General features: G+C 36.7%; 1 protein-coding gene across 1 annotated transcript in view; it reads right to left on the bottom strand.

Annotated features, from left to right (window-relative positions):
- LOC121729786 (guanine nucleotide-releasing factor 2) overlaps positions 1 to 5489 on the bottom strand; it is a 44544-nt gene extending 39055 nt beyond the window's left edge. Inside the window, 1 exon segment of the mRNA XM_042118409.1 lies at positions 3979 to 5489. Coding sequence (XP_041974343.1) covers positions 3979 to 4639 — 661 coding nt within the window. The 5' untranslated portion in view covers positions 4640 to 5489.
- Positions 5490 to 19633: the final 14144 nt, after the last annotated feature.

Here is a 19633-nt window from a genome sequence, read left to right on the forward strand (position 1 = left end):
TTATATCGTTAGCATAATAAATCCAGTCAACCAAAATGATATTTCATTTCACATCATGACCTTGTGACATTTCGCTTCTGCTACTAACTTATTAGGTACTCTTATTTCTTAAACTGAACATTGTTTTTAACGCCTTTTCCATTCCATTCGAAATCGTTAATTTCGACTGTCAATTGCGAAAAAACCAAATGTCGAGGAATATAAACCTCCTTCTTTGGAAGTGCAGCATAAGCTAAGTGATAATCGGGAGCAATTACATCAAACGTGAACATAAATATCATTCTTAATAATGTTCAACAAGCCTCTTTATCTAACCCTTCGAAGTCCTTAACATTACCGATTTGAAGCAACAATAGACAATGGATAATTTCCCGCGCCTATTGCGCCTTATTATACAATATCTGTCGAACTTTGTAGTACCACGATTATGCTATTTAATCCAACATCAATGTTTTTAAAGTTTCGATCCAGTCTGGGTCCATATTAGTGTAGTATAACCATATTACAGGTGATGCAGTCCAGACCTCTTCATGTTAGCAAATTATTATGGACCAACGACCAATACAAGCAATTACGAATATGTAGACTCGAGGGTAATATTTATCTATGATTGCCCATCATGACGACGATATTCAGGCTGAGCTAAACTTTTTCTCATATAAGTGTAACAAACGTTAAACGGCAGAATTTGTAATAGGACATAATATTACTGCAATGTGTTCGCGCTAGAGGCAGCACTAGCATAGACTGTAAACAAAAAGAAAAGCTTTATTCGACGCTTGACAACGTTTCTGTCAACATTCGGAAAACATGTCGGCTTTTGGTCGGATTTTTTTAAATTATTATGTAATTTGGGGCCGTCTATGGGCTTTTCGCCCATATCCTTTTTTTTTGCTATCTTATGTTTTTTGGCTATTCGCCCATTATCATTTTTTTGCAATCTTATCTTCAGTGATTTTTTTAACTATTTTGGTCGGATTATTTAGTACTGCATGTTCTAGTAGCGCCCTTTGCGTAATCCCTTTAAAACCCATTCAACGTTGGACCATTACAAATAACTATGATTTACGATTTACGAAGCTATCTATAGCCTGAACATCGACGTCATGATGGGCAATCATAGATAAATATTACCTTCTAGTCTACATATATTCGTAATTGCCTATATTGGTCGTTGGTCCATGATAATTTGCTAATATGAAGAGGTCTGGACTGCATCACCTGTAGTATGGTTATTGCTTGGGATTAAATACATAATATTAGAATCGTGGTAGGAATCCCGATACACGTTTACAGGAAGGATATAAAACCTCAATAGATGTTTACTAGTTATCAACGTAAATACAAAGCCGCAGCCATAGAATACCAACATCATTGGAGGAAATGTTCAATAAAATATGCGAAAGCACGCTGCTTGTATGAAGCAGGATAAATTCTTGTACAATGTAGCGCTAGAGTCTAGACTCTAGAGCAACTAGTTTGATGCTACAAAGTAAAACTAAGGCTAAGATAAACCGCGTCTAAATTTTGCCATCCATATTATCTACTAATATTATAAACGCAAAAGTGTGTCTGTCTGTTGCCTCTATGACGTAGGCATCCGCTAAGAAAGGATTTTGATAAATTCCAACCCCAAGGGTTTCAAATAGGGGATGAAAGTGTGTATATAATAATACTTCTTAACGCGAGCGAAGCCGCGGGCAAAAGCTTGTATAATCATATATCTCTAGGATCCCTTTTCTCCTCAAAATATGTGAGGTTCCCATGCGATTAACGAATTTCGGAGCAACGGCGTTGCAGGCATCTAATAGGTCTACCAGAATCTGATGGCAAATTTTGATGGCAGATTATCAAAAAATATCCTTGATTATTGGATAAATTTTTATATTTGCATGTTTCACACACAGAATATGCCGCTTTAAGGAAAAAAAGGATCAAAAAGTTTTATTCCAATTACCCCGGTATTGCTAGAGTCAATTTATTTTCTCACTTTTTGCCATCAGATTCTGGTAGACCTATAGTTAGATTAGTTACCCGGGCATTTAAAAAAAAATACCCCTGGTTTTTACCTTGTCCCTTGACTTCGCTACAGCATAGCTAGCACGTAGACAAACGAAAGAAACTAAATTTTGACAGTTTTACCGGAAAAATATTGGAGAAAAAGTTTCTTTCGTATCTCGATATCTTCAGCTTTTGAAAATCTATAACACAGACTACTAACGGCCGTGTCCAATATTTGATCTATCTCTGGTTTTGCCCTACTAGAGATAGGAATAGCTCACAATTGACATAATATGTCTAATGTGAGCTATTCCTATCTCTAGTAAGGCAAAACCAGAGATAGATCAAATATTGGGAACGGCCGTTAGGGATACTACGTATATCTATAAGTCAAGCATGACGAACCGTTTTTGACATTTAGTTTCTTGATTCTTTTTTTATTTTTATTACGGCACTTGGCTATAAAACCATTGGCGGCAAATTAAAAAAATCGATGTATAGCAACCCTGTCTATAGCCGGAATTATAGTTTTGATCTACAAACTACGAATGATAAAGTTCCTTAGTTTTTATTATTCGTATTTCGTAGATCAAAACTATAATTCCGGCTATAGACAGGGTTACTACACGTCGATTTTTTTAATTTGCCGCCATTTAATCGACACTGGTCATGGTTTTATAGCCGAAGTGCCATAATAAAAAAAAAGAATCAATAACCTAAATGTCAAAAAAATAATTGCCGTTGCTATAGCAACGGCAATTTTTTTTTGACATTTTTTTTGACGGTTGCTATGGAAAGAGTTTCTTGTCTTTGTCCACTGAAACTCAAGTCGACGGGTGGCGCCATGCTCAGGAAAAAGATATGTAGACATAGGAAAGAAACTGCCATTACTATCTTCCGAAGAATCGACTGGGCAACGGCGTGCTAGCTATGCAGATTATTTGTTAAAAATTGCATACTAGCATAATACAAACTTCACTTTTGAGTGGCCATTGTTAAGAAACTCTAAAAGTGGCCAAAAATACATAGAAGTTTTGCTTTAGAAGTGATTTGAAGTCCCTAACAAACTTCAGGTGAAGTTGGAGGAATGAAGGTGGAACCTTAAAACTCAATTTATAGAAGGTTACGAGCTAGGTTAAGCGATAAAAAATGCACGGTGACATATTAGCATTGAAGATAAAATTTAAAAAGGTCATTATCAACTTTACAAAACAAACACGAACACGGAAAGAGCTACATAGAAGCACCTGAATTCATTTTATTAAAATTAAGTACTTTACTGGAAAATTCTTACATTATACATGGAGGACATGAACATTTGAGACTTTCCTAGAGCTCTATTTTAGAATGTGATCAATTTCTACTAGTAATAGGAAATATTAGCGGTAAGTGGTAACATCTATATCTACATCGAAAAACAAGGACGAAACTTATTATCCAGAGGTTGAACCAAGTACATTATTTCTTTAGAAATACCTACTTGAAGTAAATTATAAGTTTTCTGTATTACTTTTTCAATTCTGAGTATCAGCAATCAAGCGCAGAATTGGATTAATGTAAACCGGCCATAATAATATCATTTTTGGAGCACAAAGAACTGAAAATTACCAAAGCACAATTAATCCATCAATGTAATTTTATAGTGTTGAGTGATGACTATGTAACAATCACTCGGTAAAATTATTTTCTGACGGATCGATTGTAATGATGATTGGTGGTCCATATTTATAATGATTGTCATTACGTTTAACTGTACTTGCCAGTTGCCAAAATCTGATGGAGACTTCACGTTATCATTGCAGTACGAAGAACGTATAGTTTGATTAAAATAAATTATTATCATGACAATCTTACTCAATAAAAACATAATATTCAATGTCTCCAAAATCACGTTATGTCTGTGGCATCTAGCAAAGTCAGATTTCTGCAATAAAAATGTTTCTAGTTTAAAAAAATAATACAAAATAACGTTTGTACCGTGTAGTTTTTTATCAGCGCTGCTGTCTCCGTTTATTTTCCTATAAATTCCGACTCCTGGTGCAGCGGTGCTTCGGGAAATACGTCTTTGAATAGGACGGCGTCGAGCATCGGATACAGAATAGGAATTCCTCACGTCTGCTTTCCTGTAGTTTATTCCTTCGTCCGCGGCGGGAGACACGTAGTGTTTGACACTGTCATCCCTGCTCAAATTCTGCAGACTGATGCCGTTTTTCAATATGTTTTTCGTAAACTTCCTCTCCTTTTTCAGCGTCAAGTTGTCGAAGCTCTTACACGACGATAACTGCGGAATATTATTGTTCTGTATATCGTAGAGCTTATTGGGATCGAAGACGCTAATGCGCGGATAGTTGTAAGAAAATATGTCCGGGGTTCCTTTCTTGACGACGGATCCCGACTGCGCTGTTGCTACGGGCTCCACTCTGTAGCGTTGACCCCGCTGCTTGATGTTCCTCAAGTTCCTTTTAATAACAGAAGTCGGTCTCTCCTCCAAAGCTTGGAGCCTCTCGTTGGCATCGAAGTAGCACATCGGCGCCAACCCATTTTTGTAGACCCGATAGCTTCGTTTGTTTCTTTTTTGATTCAAATTATCCTCGTTGATAAAACTCTCGTCGTAGTAAGGCATCGTAGGGCAGTACATCGTGATTCTATGTCATGCTGCTAGGCGAGTACATTCGAAAGTTTTTCAATAATATGTTGTCACACATGCAGTACTAGACTCGAATTACCGTCCAGTGTTTGTAGAGAAAGGGAGTGCCCTGTAGAAAACTATGAAAGTAGACGCTGCGACGACCAGTTTTCTCCGCTGAATATCGATGAAGTGCCCGTTTACTTTGGACAGATTGGAAGTCATATCACACATGCACCGAAATAGCGAAGACGTAAGGTACAATTAGGTCATTATTTATTTACAGTAAACGTCGCACCGAGCTTCGTCTGCGCACCGCGCATCTCTCCCATAAACCGACATCTGGCCCATCAATGTTGACAACCTTGACACTGTAATCCACGACCGAAATAGCAAATCCTATGGTGTCATGTTATTATGCTCACAGTCTGGGACTCCAATCAAGCAGCTCCTCAATTAACAGACCATTCCATTATTCACGAATTTACACTTTGCACGAAATTAATGTAAATAACGATTAACGTTATGCATCACATGTCATAATTTCCATTCACTTATCACTAATCACCAGTTTGGGTTGTAATTTATGTCTTGCTTTGAAATGGGAGATTTGCGGGATAGTTACAGATTTGATTGTTTATAAATACTTATTGAGTTTTTGGAAATCAATAAAAAAATATTTTTAAATTAAACCGAACCCGAATAATAGAGGGCGGTCAAACTTCACACATGGGTGGAGACCACAGATCAAGTGACTAGATAGAAATCTGACCGATAGGCGATACCGATATCGGTGGACAGTTGGCCACGGGCGCGTGCACTGTGCAAATATCGTGGTGCGAGCGGTGCGACTGGCGCAGCGTCGCGGCGGCACTGCGGCGTTTACATCGGCCTCAGCCGCACCGACGAGAGTGAAAGTGCCGGCACCATGGATCTCGGCCTGCGCCTGCGCACACCTGTCTCTTCCTACCGTCCTAACAATCGTCGATATCATTATTTAACACACCGCACACGTAACTCTTCCTACATCTCGTTGACGGTAACGCGTCCGACGTCCGCTCAAAATCGACCACCGCAAATCATTATATGCAAATTAAAAATTCCTGCGTACAATATGGAATTATAGAGCGTGACTATGTGAATAGTAAGTGGATGGTGGCCTGGTTTGGATGAAATAACATACAGTAGAAAATATGTTGTTTCACCAAACGAGCGTTACATACAAGTTACAATGATATGTTAATACTCTGTTGTATGGTCCATTGTTACATAAGGATTTGGAAATCAGGAGAAAACAGAAAAGTACAAGACTTTGCTATCAGATTTTTGTGAAAAAGAACTGCCGCAAATGAGATTGTTCTGTTCCAAATTAATTTAAATAGATTACTTCTTGAACTTGCGGATTGCTAACCACCAGATCCGGGTGAAGTGTGGACGTATCAAATGCGCTTATATGTCACTTCGCCTTGTAACTGATACAGGCGGGTAAAGTGTGTTAAAGATCTATGTCACTTGACCATTAACAGACCAGGGCTACACGCAAAGTATTCGTAAACTTGTGAATGTATTGAACACGCAACCGTTACAATGCTTTAGACGACGTGCCTTCAATATTCATTTTGAACATCACTTGAATAGAGAATTGGCCAATTATTTGGATAAAGACCTCGTATTATTTCATGTATTTTCTCGATATCGTGTGTTTTAAATTTGGGGAAATGATAGCCAAATATTTCGACAAAACTGACCGATAAGTCAGAAATTGTTGAGGCCTTGCGCATATTTAAATTTAAAAACTACTACTTTGAATGGTAGGTACACAATAGGAAATTATAATTAGACAATAGGAAGACATAGAAAATGATCTATGAATAGGATGTCATTGAACGCTTGTTAAAGATATTGAAATGAATGAAATTTTTACTGAGGACAGAATAATAAGCATGTAGTTGTAGGTATATGGAATTGCAAATTACTGAGTGCCTTTACCAGGTTTAATGGCCGTTTTAATACCCTACAGTAGCTGGCTCTAATGACATCCAATCTATTTAAACAAGAATTAAGCTTATCAGGTGATAGGTAACATTCTAGTGATGATCAGGCTACAGTTATCTTCAATAGTGACAGCAATGTCAATGATCACAATTTCGGCAGCATGAGATTCAAAATCATATTGGGTTCATGGCTATATACATTGCCAAATGAAAACACACATTCACAATTCACATCAACTGCAAAGAATGTTGAACGGTAAATTTGTTACTAGGAAGCTACAGATAGAAATGCAGAGTCACGAACTAAATCTCAATTTATAGTGTCTTTTGTGTACAGAACGGGCTAACGTTTAGGAGTTGCGCTTGACGAGTTTTTATTAGCTCACCTACAATTCAAAATTGCTTTTACAAGTGACATAAATTCTAGCGATTCACCAATTAGACACGGTGAGCAATCTTTAATTATATTAATTCCATTCTGTTTAGTCTGTATTATTTGCAACGCCCTAATGTAAGTAAATCAAGTTTAAGTAGTCAAGTTGGTATATGACTGACCTACCTACTGTCTGGCCATTTCAATTTACGAATCTAAAGGATATTTTTATTTAGGTTTTAATGATTTTAAGGAAAGTATGTATTTAGATAATGAGTTCCATCTAAATACATACTTTATATTATTTACAATAATATATAAATGTAACATGAAAACACGAAGAATCAATAAATTGAATTTACACGTCGCTATCCGCGTAATTCAATTTGCCACATCTCGTTCATCTCTAATAGGATTATATCCGCAATATCTTATAATGAGCAAAGCGGTTCGAATGGGCATCGGAATTGCTATCGCCTGCGCTTTTTATCTAGCAGGAAACCCACGCAGACGTGCCCGAGCCCGGCCACCGAGCCCGGCCACCGACCACGGCCCGAGCTATTCACTTTCCAATAAGCCCGATCGTGATACCCAATATAACGGGATACCATTGCGCTCACCCGACCATTTAACACAAGAAATATATTAACTAGTCCTCGTACTAGTCCTCGTATTTCACCTTGCCTTTACGAAGACGAACTGTCCAACATAACGAGAGGGCTTTGCATTGCAGAATTTAGGATCGCTATTAAAATTTCAATACGTTTAAATAGTTAAAGAATTATTCCAGGTTACTCTATAATACTTTAGATAGATGATCCTTGACATTGAGATGTTTAAGCGTCTCATCCAGTAGTAGTAATATCCAGTTTGAACTCTGATCATATCGTCTCTCTCTCATCCCTATTTCTAAGCTTTCCATCTTAGCCCATGATTCATGAAGGACCAATTCCAGCGGTTCCGAAAGTGTAGTTACAATTGCTTACTGCTAGCTTGACAATAATAATAATAACTCCCACACCGGTTTCGGTGACGGTGGCCGGTTTCATTGAAACCAGGCTAGTTGCGCAGGAGTAATTTTATAGTGCTTGACAAGGTATCATCGCGGCAATCTTAGCCATCCATCGTAGCCCAACCTGGAAAGGGGGCTTTACATTACATCGTCTTGCTGCAAATGTCACGTGCTATGTCCCGTAACACAGGGTCGCTGCACCTTGAATAACTTTAGTCAATTTCTCTTTAATAGTCTGGCTAACGTCAATAGCAACAAAAGAAGCACAATAAAGGCTCGCGTGTTAAATTTTGCAATAGCGATTATTCAACAGCTCATCTCTCACGTTAGTGTGTTCAACAATGGCGCTCGAGGCGTATCAATAACAGGAAGAGCACGTGTGAAGGTCTGGTGGTGCCGTTCCCTAACACAATGACTTATTTGGCGAAGGTTGAAATCGAAAGCAATTGCTTGAAAAAGTGCTCAATTGATTGCGAGTTTCTCTATATAGTTATGACCTATAGCCAATTGCATTACATTGTTTTAATCGGAGCACTAGCCTTCCTAGTCCTTCCTATCTTCGATTCTTTTATAATTTTATATCGCTCTAATGTTACAGCAAAACTGGAAACTAAAAGTAGTTTCTCGGTGTAGTGTGTACAATATTCAACGGAATATAAAATACAGAATTGTTTTTTACAATTCATTTTGTATTTTTAAACGGAAATAAAATACATTAACCGAGTAATAAATATTACGCAAACGGAGGGAAATTGAAGATTGGAAAGAGAATCATGGACATTGGACGGTGTGCAGTGGCAAATGGCAATATAAATGTAACGTTTTAAATAACACTATCGGTAACATTGCGCAAACACTAGTTAACTAGCCCGCAGGCACTCCAGTAGAACTTGAGATAACGGTTCGGCCTAATAGACGGTTACCAAGACTAGCAATCATAGCGAACACTGCACTAAATAATACGGGACCTCATTACGTGTGCCTATTTCCCATTTCATCACTATCTTAGTAATTTTTAAAAGCTACAGCAAATGGACCTTTACTAAAGTTTACACAATAAATTCGAGCTTGGCATACAGGTTTAGGTTTGATCAAACCGAGATAACTAAACTAAAAGTTACCAACAAACGAACGCCTTACATAACTTTTCCTTCTTAAAGATACTACTTTCAGACAGGCAAGCGCTATGTACCTAAATTAGATTGAGAAATGATTAATAGTAAACTCAAAGGAAGCCAAAGGTTAATAAATACAAGATGACTCCTGTGCACGTCGACTTTCGGTCATTAATTTTCTAATGAAATCAATGATAATCAATAATACTTGAGTTGCGACAAAAAGGGCGAAGGCAGGGAAATTACTGTCGTGTCGAGTGTTCTATTACCCCACACAATATTAACCATTAATAACCCTCCATGTGTCAAAACAATATTTCTCAAAACAAAGCAATAGCAATCATTTGCGACCTTAGCGATTACATGTAAGGTCAAAATAATGTAACATAGTTAGGAAACGCTAATTTTGTGCACGTAGATGAATTAATGATAAACGAATTAATCGTTTCGAGGGAGTCTGGGGTACAAACAGATCTGACACTAGAATCTAAGATCTACATTCCTTTCACTTCGTCAACAAACACGACCGAGGACTGACAGGTCCTAGTGCTACCTAATTTAGTCAAGGCGACCTGTTACCACCTGTTTTTGTTTACACATAATACCAGTGTTGCAGATGCAGACAATCATAACGTTATGCAAGACAACATTTGCAAATAGCATCGTAGCTTATGGCTCCCCAGCAAATAATGACTTATGCGGTGCAAATGGATTTCCTATAACGGTCCCCCGCTCACCGAGGTTTATGTCATAAGTACGAAGCGTTCGAAAGGTATTTGAATAATGTTACCACCATTGAATGCACTGTTGAGGTATAAAATATGATTGCAAACTTGCGTTTTAAAAAATAAAGGTCAATTTCTAGGTAATTAATCGCAATTCGCAACCTTGATCCGTCAGTAAATTTATATCGTGGGAACGTAATAGTATTTCAAAGCTGAAGTCAAATATATATATATATATATATATATATATATATATATTATTATTTTTTTATGAAATAAGGGGGCAAACGAGCAAACGGGTCACCTGATGGAAAGCAACTTCCGTCGCCCATGGACACTCGCAGCATCAGAAGAGCTGCAGGTGCGTTGCCGGCCTTCTAAGGGGTAATAGGGGAGGGTAGGGAAGGGAATAGGAGAGGGTACGGGAGGAAATAGGGGAGGGTAGGGAAAGGAAAAGGGTAGGGGATTGGGCCTCCGGTAAACTCACTTACTCGGCGAAACACAGCGGAAGCGCTGTTTCACGCCGGTTTTCTGTGAGGACGTGGTATCTCTCCGGTCGAGCCGGCCCATTCGTGCCGAAGCATGGCTCTCCCACGTCATATTATCGAACCTTTACAATGCTTTAAGTATTCAGGAAGTGAAAACCATCAACCTCCAGAGAGATGGTCCCGTTACGTTGGCACATTACCTATTAGCATGCTAGGAGCCGTATCTAATAAAAAAGTAATTTACAAGCTATATATTAACTTTATTACGCGTAATTTGAAATAGCTAAGGTTCATGAGGACGACTAATGAGTTTGGAGAGCCCGCAACTTAGTGGGATTAAAAAGAAAAATACCGCGCTTGCGAACAGAAACATGTCTGCAACTTGTAATTAATTTTACCAAGCATTCAATTTACAACATTTTCAAGTACATTTAGAGGCTGGAAAAAATTATTCAAGTGACAACCTTGCCTTCTGATTGTGTCTACGGTTTTTTCCGTGACTTTTATTTGAATTCACTGGTATAGTATTAATATCAAACACGTAAATTGTAAACGCTTCGCATCACAGATATGTTGTTACACTATAGCTATACACATAACATATTTGTAAAAATAGTTAATAATGAAGTAATTATGTAATATAGTGAGCGGATCCACCAGCGACTGCTTAAATAATTATATTTTTAATTATCGTACGTATCATATTTAATTTACCTGCTGTAGCCCGCGACTCAAAAGTCAAAATCGTAGAGCGTGAACTTGTTTGTGCACTTCGTACAAATTAACAGTAAGACACCGTTTTCGATTGTAAAAACTAATTTACAGTAGTAAACCTTTTTCACAATCGCTAGAAACAAAACAAAACGATGAGAGCACGATAATTATTAAGATCTTACGTCGCTTGTTAAACTCTACCATGATTTTAATCGAGGAAGTTATATCATGCAAAGCAATTGAAATTTATTTAAAATAATTGGTACCGCTCGTATCATTCGCTAGATGTTCAACAGCCTGTGGGCTGTGAATTGTGATGTATATTACTGCTATAAATCTCTCGACTAAAGAGCACTCTTGAATAAGAGTATTTAATGAATCTACAATTCTACAGTACCTAATCTAGGTTTATCTTACCTTATATCTTTAAACGAGCAATTCTTGTATATATGTATACGATTTTCATCAAATTTAGTATAAGTATAGGGGGTTTCGGGGGCAATAAATCGATCTAGCTAAGTATCATTTTTAGAAAATGTCATTTAATTCGTGTTTTATCGAATACCGAGCAAATCTCGGTCAAATAGCTAGTGAATTAATTAATGATGGAGATAAAACGTACATTTTGATATTTTTAGGAATTAAAATATTTAGCACAATGAGTAACTGACTCGAAAGCAGGTCAATCATGATAATCTTAATTGTATCTACGGTATAATGATTCGCGTTTGAGGAAAAGCATATTCATGGAGCTGGAGAGACAAGAAAAATAATAATTATTACAGTTATCACAAGAATATGTGTAAGTAGTTTAATATTTAAAAACCATAACGTTGCATGGTGGTATCGCTAAGCGATTTCTAACAAGCTTTTTAAACTAAGAGAATTACCTTTTAAACAAGATGGAGATTCGTGTCACGACCAACTTCTTGAATTACATATTATTATACATACTAATATTATAATTCGTGTCTGTCTTTCCGTCCGTCTGTCTGTTACCTCTTCACGCCCAAACGATTGAGTCTGAACCGATGTTGCTGAAATTTGATGAGTATAGAGACACTTTGAGTCCCGAGAAAGGATACTTTTATCCTGAAAAAATTTTACAGTTCCCGCGCGATAAACGAATCTTGACGCAACGGAGTTGCGGGCGTCATCTAGTTATTACTTATTGAATATTTTTCGGTCCGAACGTTTTTCGGCCCTTGTAGTCTATCGTGTTGTCAGAACTCTATCATGGGAATAAGCGAAAGGTCGTTGCGGATGCTAGCAATATAATGAATTCATAACCGGGAATGGATGACGATCTGCACGTTCAGGAATTTTAATAAATGTAAGCGTGCGTATAAGCTCCTCTAACAACCGCACTCGGAGACATTAAACGGTTAAACGATTGCTTAAGATTAATTTAATGAAGAGTTTGACTAAAAATGTATGGAAGATAAGTGACTCGAAGACTCGAACTAGGCACTTGACACTTCAAAGGCTCCTTAAAATGATCCATAGTGATTTCGGTCTGATCATGTGCTTGTTAAAACAAAAGCACGTACTTATTACAAGCAACGTCTTGCCCAGATTTCTCCAAGATCACAACTAAGATAATATTCTGTAGCCTAAAGATTGCGAGGACTTTGGAGTTCGTACTCTGAATCGAGTCGCACCCTATAACAATCTAAATAATTTGTTAGTAGTTAAACAAGGCGTAACAAAACTAAGTGATAATACTTAAGGGTGTGTATGGGTCCCTTATATTGAGTTCACTATGAAAGTAGCAGCTCTGATTTTTTTGTGATTTGTATAGGTAAGCGCCCGAGCTTCATGGATTTTTCCTTATTATTCGTAGATTTTTCCATACAAAAGTAAAAAAAAAGTTACTCTTTCAGTGCTGCTACTTTTACAGTGAACTCTATCTTCTATCTTCATTTTGTTACACCCTATATTTCTTTAATTAAGAGGATACAACAGGGGCTAGAGAAATGAAAAAAAAGTACGTGTAATATCTATAGCTGTCTCCCTTACCTCAAGCCTATACCGCAGAACGCGATAGAGACAACTGCAGAAAATCCAGAAAATCAACGATTCGTTGTCCCCTGATTCCTTCTCCAAAACTTAACCGATTTAAGTACTTTTTACATTAAAGATTAAAAAAAGGCTTGAGCTGTGTTCCTATGTTTTGCTTTTTTTGTATAATCTAGCCAAATCTGTTTTCTGGACGTTTGAACACAGCGGAAAATCTGGCCATTTTTTTGGGTTTTTGAACGTTCATATCTTATTTAATAATTAAATTATGAAAAAAAAGAAAACATAGGGACATTGTATTAGTGGCCGTAGATATTCAGGAAAAAAAATATAACTCTACTAGTATTATACAGGGAGGAAACAGGGGACAACGTTTGTATGGAAAAAAGGGCGGTGTGGAATCCTCTTAAGTATTTGTATTGTGCTCCATAATATTTAAATTGGCGTGACTAGCCTCGACACTGTGAAACTTGAAATAGAGTATATCGCGTATTATGCGTCAGACTCGATAGGAAAAACAGGTGCTTGTTTCCTTTTCCTCTAATAGCTTTCCTATTTTCCTTGTCCTATTATTATCTGTCCTTACAAGCTCTTCGTGGGCTGCTTGTACGAATTAAGATGCTCGAAGGAAACGTAGCGCGTTATCCATACTAGTATGATACTAATAATGAGAAAATGTGTCTGTCTGTTGCCTCTTCATTCCCAAACCTCTGAACCGATTTTGCTGAGATTTGGTATGAAGATAGTTCCCGCACGATAAACGAATTTTAGCGAAACGGAGTTGCGGGCGTCACCTAGTTAAAAATAATGGCCCGAAGACGGCATTGGATGCGCCTTGACATTTGGCCCCAATTGTCCGGTAATTTTAGGCCCTTTACCCGCTTCTGACTTTACTAATAGAATAGAATAGAATAGAATATACTTTATTGTGCACACAGTTACAATAACAACACACATAGGTATAACAGAAACACATAAAATGACGAGTACACAAAGGCGGTCTTATTACTAAATAGCAATTTCTTCCAGACAACCTTAATGTTAGATAATAGGGCCAGCAATTACACCAAACCCTTCCTTTGTTATGGACCTTTTGACCGACCGTATGGAATACCTACCTGGTAATTACTAACTGATATACCTTGGAATAGAAGTTATTTAGGATTCCAAAATCTTTTGGGACGGAAAAATTCAAGTGAATTTCCACTGGCACATTGCAAGCCAAACGTAGCTTTTCATTCGTCTGTGGACTGTGACCAAACATTAAAAGCGTTCCGACGATTAAGACTTTAGGTCCATCATTTATGGGGACAACCAGTGATATTTAAATGGAACCTAGCAACTGGTATCTAAAATTGAAATTCCGTTGGGCTCGAGTGAGCCTTAACCCAGTTGCGGGGAAGGAGGACGTTTCACAAACGATAATTTAATACGAGAAGTCTTGAATGCAAAATGCTGTGCTTTCGAAGCGCTAACCGCAGGAGTATGCCGTATAAGAGTGAAGCCACATTGATTCGTTGCGTCGCAATGAGTTGCCGCAGCGGTTTTTAAGATGATAATATATTTTATGATGACACGTTGATGTGTTGCGTCTTCAGACGCAGTGTTTTAACGAAACGACGGGCAGAATAGTGTAATAAAGGAGTGCTGTCACCGTCTCGTATTGTGTTGCGCATGCGGTGCGTCGGTGCAACGCAGCTATGTGGCATACCGCATACATTGCGGTATTCCGACGATGCAAATCGCAACGCGACGCCCCGGAGCTATGGCCTCACTCAGTCGAATGAACCAGAGCTACGTAGCGAACTGCATACATAATAGCGCTTCGCCCACAAGAGCACAGTCAATGATATCTAATTCCGCTGGGACCATTCAAAGTATTGTCTGTGCATAAAATATGGCCGCATTGTCTGAATAAACTTCATATGTACGAATTATCCACTATAGATTAAAATCTCTGATTGTATCTTGACATTCTCTAGTTGGATAACACTCGAGAGAGGCATTTGAAGTACTATTTTGCTATTTGGGTTGAGTAATGTTTGTGTACATAATACACGATATCATCTTAGTTTTGTGCACATCTGAGTCTGATCTAGAGTCCAGTCCAGTCAAAAAATTCACGGGAGCAGCTAATATTCTGAATTTAAAAAGGAAAATCATCACGTCAAACAAGACTTCTGAATAAGTTATTGGGTAATAATCGATCAACAAAAAAAATATTCGGCGAAGTATAAAGGAACTTTTCGTTTTAGTTCCTTTGAACGTAACTGAGATGATGCTGTTAGTAGTGTAAAAGACGTTATAAATGTACATTCATTGACCATACAAAAATTATCAAAAACTAGCGGTACTACGGAACCCTTTATTACGCGTGGCCCGACACGCATTTGGCCGGTTTTTAAAAAGAATTGCAGATTCCCAATAATGTATTTGAAAAGAGTCATTAAAAGAAGATTTGGAAGGGATCAATCTCATGGTTCTTAGATTGATGTCATTCAAACGTTCCATTGATGATGAAAAAAACAGAAATAAGGACAAAGATAAATTATTGTTATCGATGCTGTGGACATTCAACATCCGCAGCTACGGGCCATATGTGACGATTGTGATTTGGACGAAATTAATTTGATGTTTATTAGTTTATTGCCTTACCGCTATGCCATATTATGCAGGCAACCTAGGTATAAGGAAAGTCTCTGACTTTACTGACTCACAAAATTAGTGGTAATAGACGTCACAGTCAACGAAACCGCAGTTAAAGATAAAGCAACACCGAGTGCTATAAAGCAGTATTTCCTAACCTGTGGTCCGCGGACCCCTAAAGGTCCGCGAGTACATATACGTATGGGGGTCTGCGGTATCATCTCTGGACCATACATAATCCGATTTTTTACAGTTTGTTTTATTAAGAAAGTCTATGAAAACTGTGCTTGATTTCCTAGGGGTCCATGGCTGAAAAAAGTTGGCAAATGCGTTTTTCGCGTAACTTTCTGCCGCGCACTGTAAAACTCTAGAATAAACTGTCACCAGCAGTATTTCCGGACCGATACGACCTGCAAACCTTCAAGAAAAGAGCGTATTCCCTCTTAAAAGGCTGGCAACGCACCTGCAGCTCTTCTGATGTTGCGAGTGTCCATGGGCGACGGTAGTTACTTACCATCAGGTAACCCGTTTGCTCGTTTGCCCCCTTTTTTAATTAAAAAAAAAAACACTGCTCTATTATCTATAGTTCACGTCTGACGTCTCATTACTAAAACATATGAGATGTGGACTGATTAGATTACATGCATCTTCGTGAGGGCAAAAAATTGCTAAATCTACATACATATTATAATACACGAGCATTCTTACAGAATAATTTAGTTTTTGTTTGAAGATTTTCGTTCTAGCCGATTGTGAAAGTTCAGTTGTGGTTCCTTGGACACAAATTAGCCGTGAAGTGAAAAGTGATGACAATAAACGCTATAACAAGATATTGGCGAATAAAAACAAATAACGCCTTTAAAAATCCATTGAGAAATTTCAACTTTCATTCTTATTGGGGCTTTACGGAAATAAAATTACTTTATGGTGAAGTTAATTACACTGTTAGATAAAATCTAAACGTCACGGTTTCTACTTAAATTTTTTAACTGTATAATATAATATTATATTTAATATATTACCTGTATATAAAATATTATACGTCGAGTCTAGCAGACTAGAAAAAGTATTTTCTCTTTTGTAGGATTTATTTACAAAATTTTACACACTCATTATTTCATGTTATTAGAGCCCAAAAAATAAAAGCTTTTAAAAAGGTTTACGCAAAAAAAAAACGTAATATAAAATATACTGAACTGAATCAACCTCAACATTCTCAGTAGTAGGTGGCATGTCCCCCTGCTCAATAATTTTTGGAAAAGATTCTGATATTGTAGTTAAAAAAGAAAATTTGCTTTTTGTTTAATGAGTCTAAAAAGTTAGATTCAAATAAAGTACAAAATGTTATTATATATATAAAATTCTCGTGTCACAATGTTAGTTAACATACTCCTCTGAAACGGCTTTACGGACTGCATATTCATTATTCGGTGGGTCTGAGAATCGGCTATTGGCTACTTTTTATATTGATAAGTGCATTTGTTGAATAAATAATAGTAAATTATTACAACTCGAGACTGACGGCGACCATTGTTTGTGCGTCGGGAATCGGGATAGCGATGCACGATGGACGTTGCCATGTAGGCCTGGAGATACTGACACAAAATTCTTGGTCATTTGTACCAGGCTGGCGGTTCTACAGGGGTATAATTACGTAAAGGCAAAAAGGAAAATGATGGTCATAGCGCTCGCCCTGGCAGCCCAAACGCGTGGGCGTTAATCGAACGTCTCGAATAAATAACGAGTGTCGAACGATTTGTTCCACAAAAATGCTTGTATTTTCCTGTCGGAAAAGTATGGCAAGATGATTTTCGTGAATGGCTACTCGACGATGATTAGCTATGCTAAAATTTGCCTGGTACAAATGGTTCAATTTTTTTATTAAAATTAACGTATTCGCGTCGGTATGGCGGGCTGTAAGCCGCACCCTACAAGTATGGCATTACGCTTTCGCCTACTTATTTTTTTTTCGACTATCTGAAAATACAAGCATTTTTGTGGAACAAATCGTTCGACACTCGTTATTTATCCGACACGTTCGATTAACGCCCACGCGTTTGGGCTGCCAGTACGAGCGCTATGACCATCATTTTCCTTTTTGGCTTTACGTAATTATACCCCTGTAGAACCGCCAGCCTGGTACAAATGACCAAGAATTTTGTGTCAGTATCTCCAGGCCTAATGGTGCCATACTTATTTAGTCACTTTAATAAAAATATATTTCAAGTCATATTTTATAAGATACTAGCTGTCCCGGCAAAACAACTTTGCCTGGACGGCTAGTATCTTATAAAATATGACTGTTAATAAGGGGATTTTGATATATTATGTATATTATGTACTTAGTAATAAAAATATATTAATTTTTTTATTAACAATGTAATTCTTATGTTTATCTTAGTATTTAATTAAAAACATATTTTATCAAAGTTAAATTTAACCCTTTACCCAAATCTTAGCAAACAATAAAAAAAATATGTTTTTCCAGTTTTGTTTGAGAATATATCTACAAGACAAACAATAGATTTTATTCATAATCTTAGTAATTTAATAATAACATTACATTTTATTTTCCATTCATAATTATACTTTTCCCACGGTCAGTTCTGGTTGTTTAGCATACATTTTAGTATTATGTTATTGTTAGTAACATTTATTTTAAAAATAAAATGAATAATTAGGCTCAATAACCCTAAAAATCTAATTTGTTTATCAGGCCAGAATGAATGAATTAATGAAAAGGCTATAATATAGCCACTACACTAAAAAGCCAATACAGTCACTACACAGAAAATTTATCGCTGTAGGATAACTAGAACAAAACCCATATTGACTTATTGTCCATTAAATATAGAGTAACTTTCATTATGAGACAAATTAAAAATAAGCTGTCAGTAAAAAGTTATGACTTTTGACCATAATATGAAAAATTATCTTTTTGAGTGAAAATATTGATATTGATATTCATCTATTTCAGTGAAAACCTACTAGGAAATGCCCAGCGGCATGACATAACATAGATTGTGTAGTTAAAAAGTGCAATGGATCATATTAACTATTAACACTATTTTATGGAATAAAAAGGGTAGAAAACTTTTACATTCCGTCATAACTTTTTACTTACAGAGTATTTTAATATTTTTGATTGTGGTCCAGTTATAATGATTCCGTATTTAGCAGACCATTACGTAAGTGTTATTGGTTGTGGATATTTGCACCAAACTCAAGACATTTTTATTACATCTACAATATTTTTCATACAAAGTGGTAAAAAACATGACTTTTCATTCAGCCATAACTATTCACTGATAGGGTATTTTTGCAGTCTGGTTATTATGATTCTATATTCAGTAGACAATTTTACTATCTCGTTAGAGTTGGAAATTTGGACCAGACTCCATACATTTTAAAACATACTCCTTTAGATGGGATGGAATGTGTTTAAAAATCTAAAGGCCTACCTACCTAAGCCATAACAATGTTGATGAATGATGAATGTGTGTAGCAATTAGAAAACACTATGCCTCTAAATGTCTTCTGTATTATATTTACTGTCTTGTAAATAAAAACAAAACATCTCATAGCAGTATATTATATTATTTTACCACGTAATGTTTGAACCTATTTTAATTATTATCAATAACATCAACATTCAACATAGGTGTGTACAAGTTACAACTCAAGTTACACAAGGATATTATAAGCTGTTATTCCTATGTAATACCACGCATATTTATTATTTTGTAAGATGTCATAAAAATATATCATTTTAGAAATGCCTATTACTAAAACTTATTTATGTTCTCAGACCAAATAAACGTGTAGGATATTCACAAGATGTGGTCTTAGGCGTTTGGGTTACATAAAATCAACACAGTCGTATTATACCACGTAGAACAATATAATAGTAATAAAAGAAA

This window comes from Aricia agestis, chromosome 8, assembly GCF_905147365.1.
Source record: "Aricia agestis chromosome 8, ilAriAges1.1, whole genome shotgun sequence".
NCBI classification, from domain to species: Eukaryota; Metazoa; Arthropoda; class Insecta; order Lepidoptera; family Lycaenidae; genus Aricia; species Aricia agestis.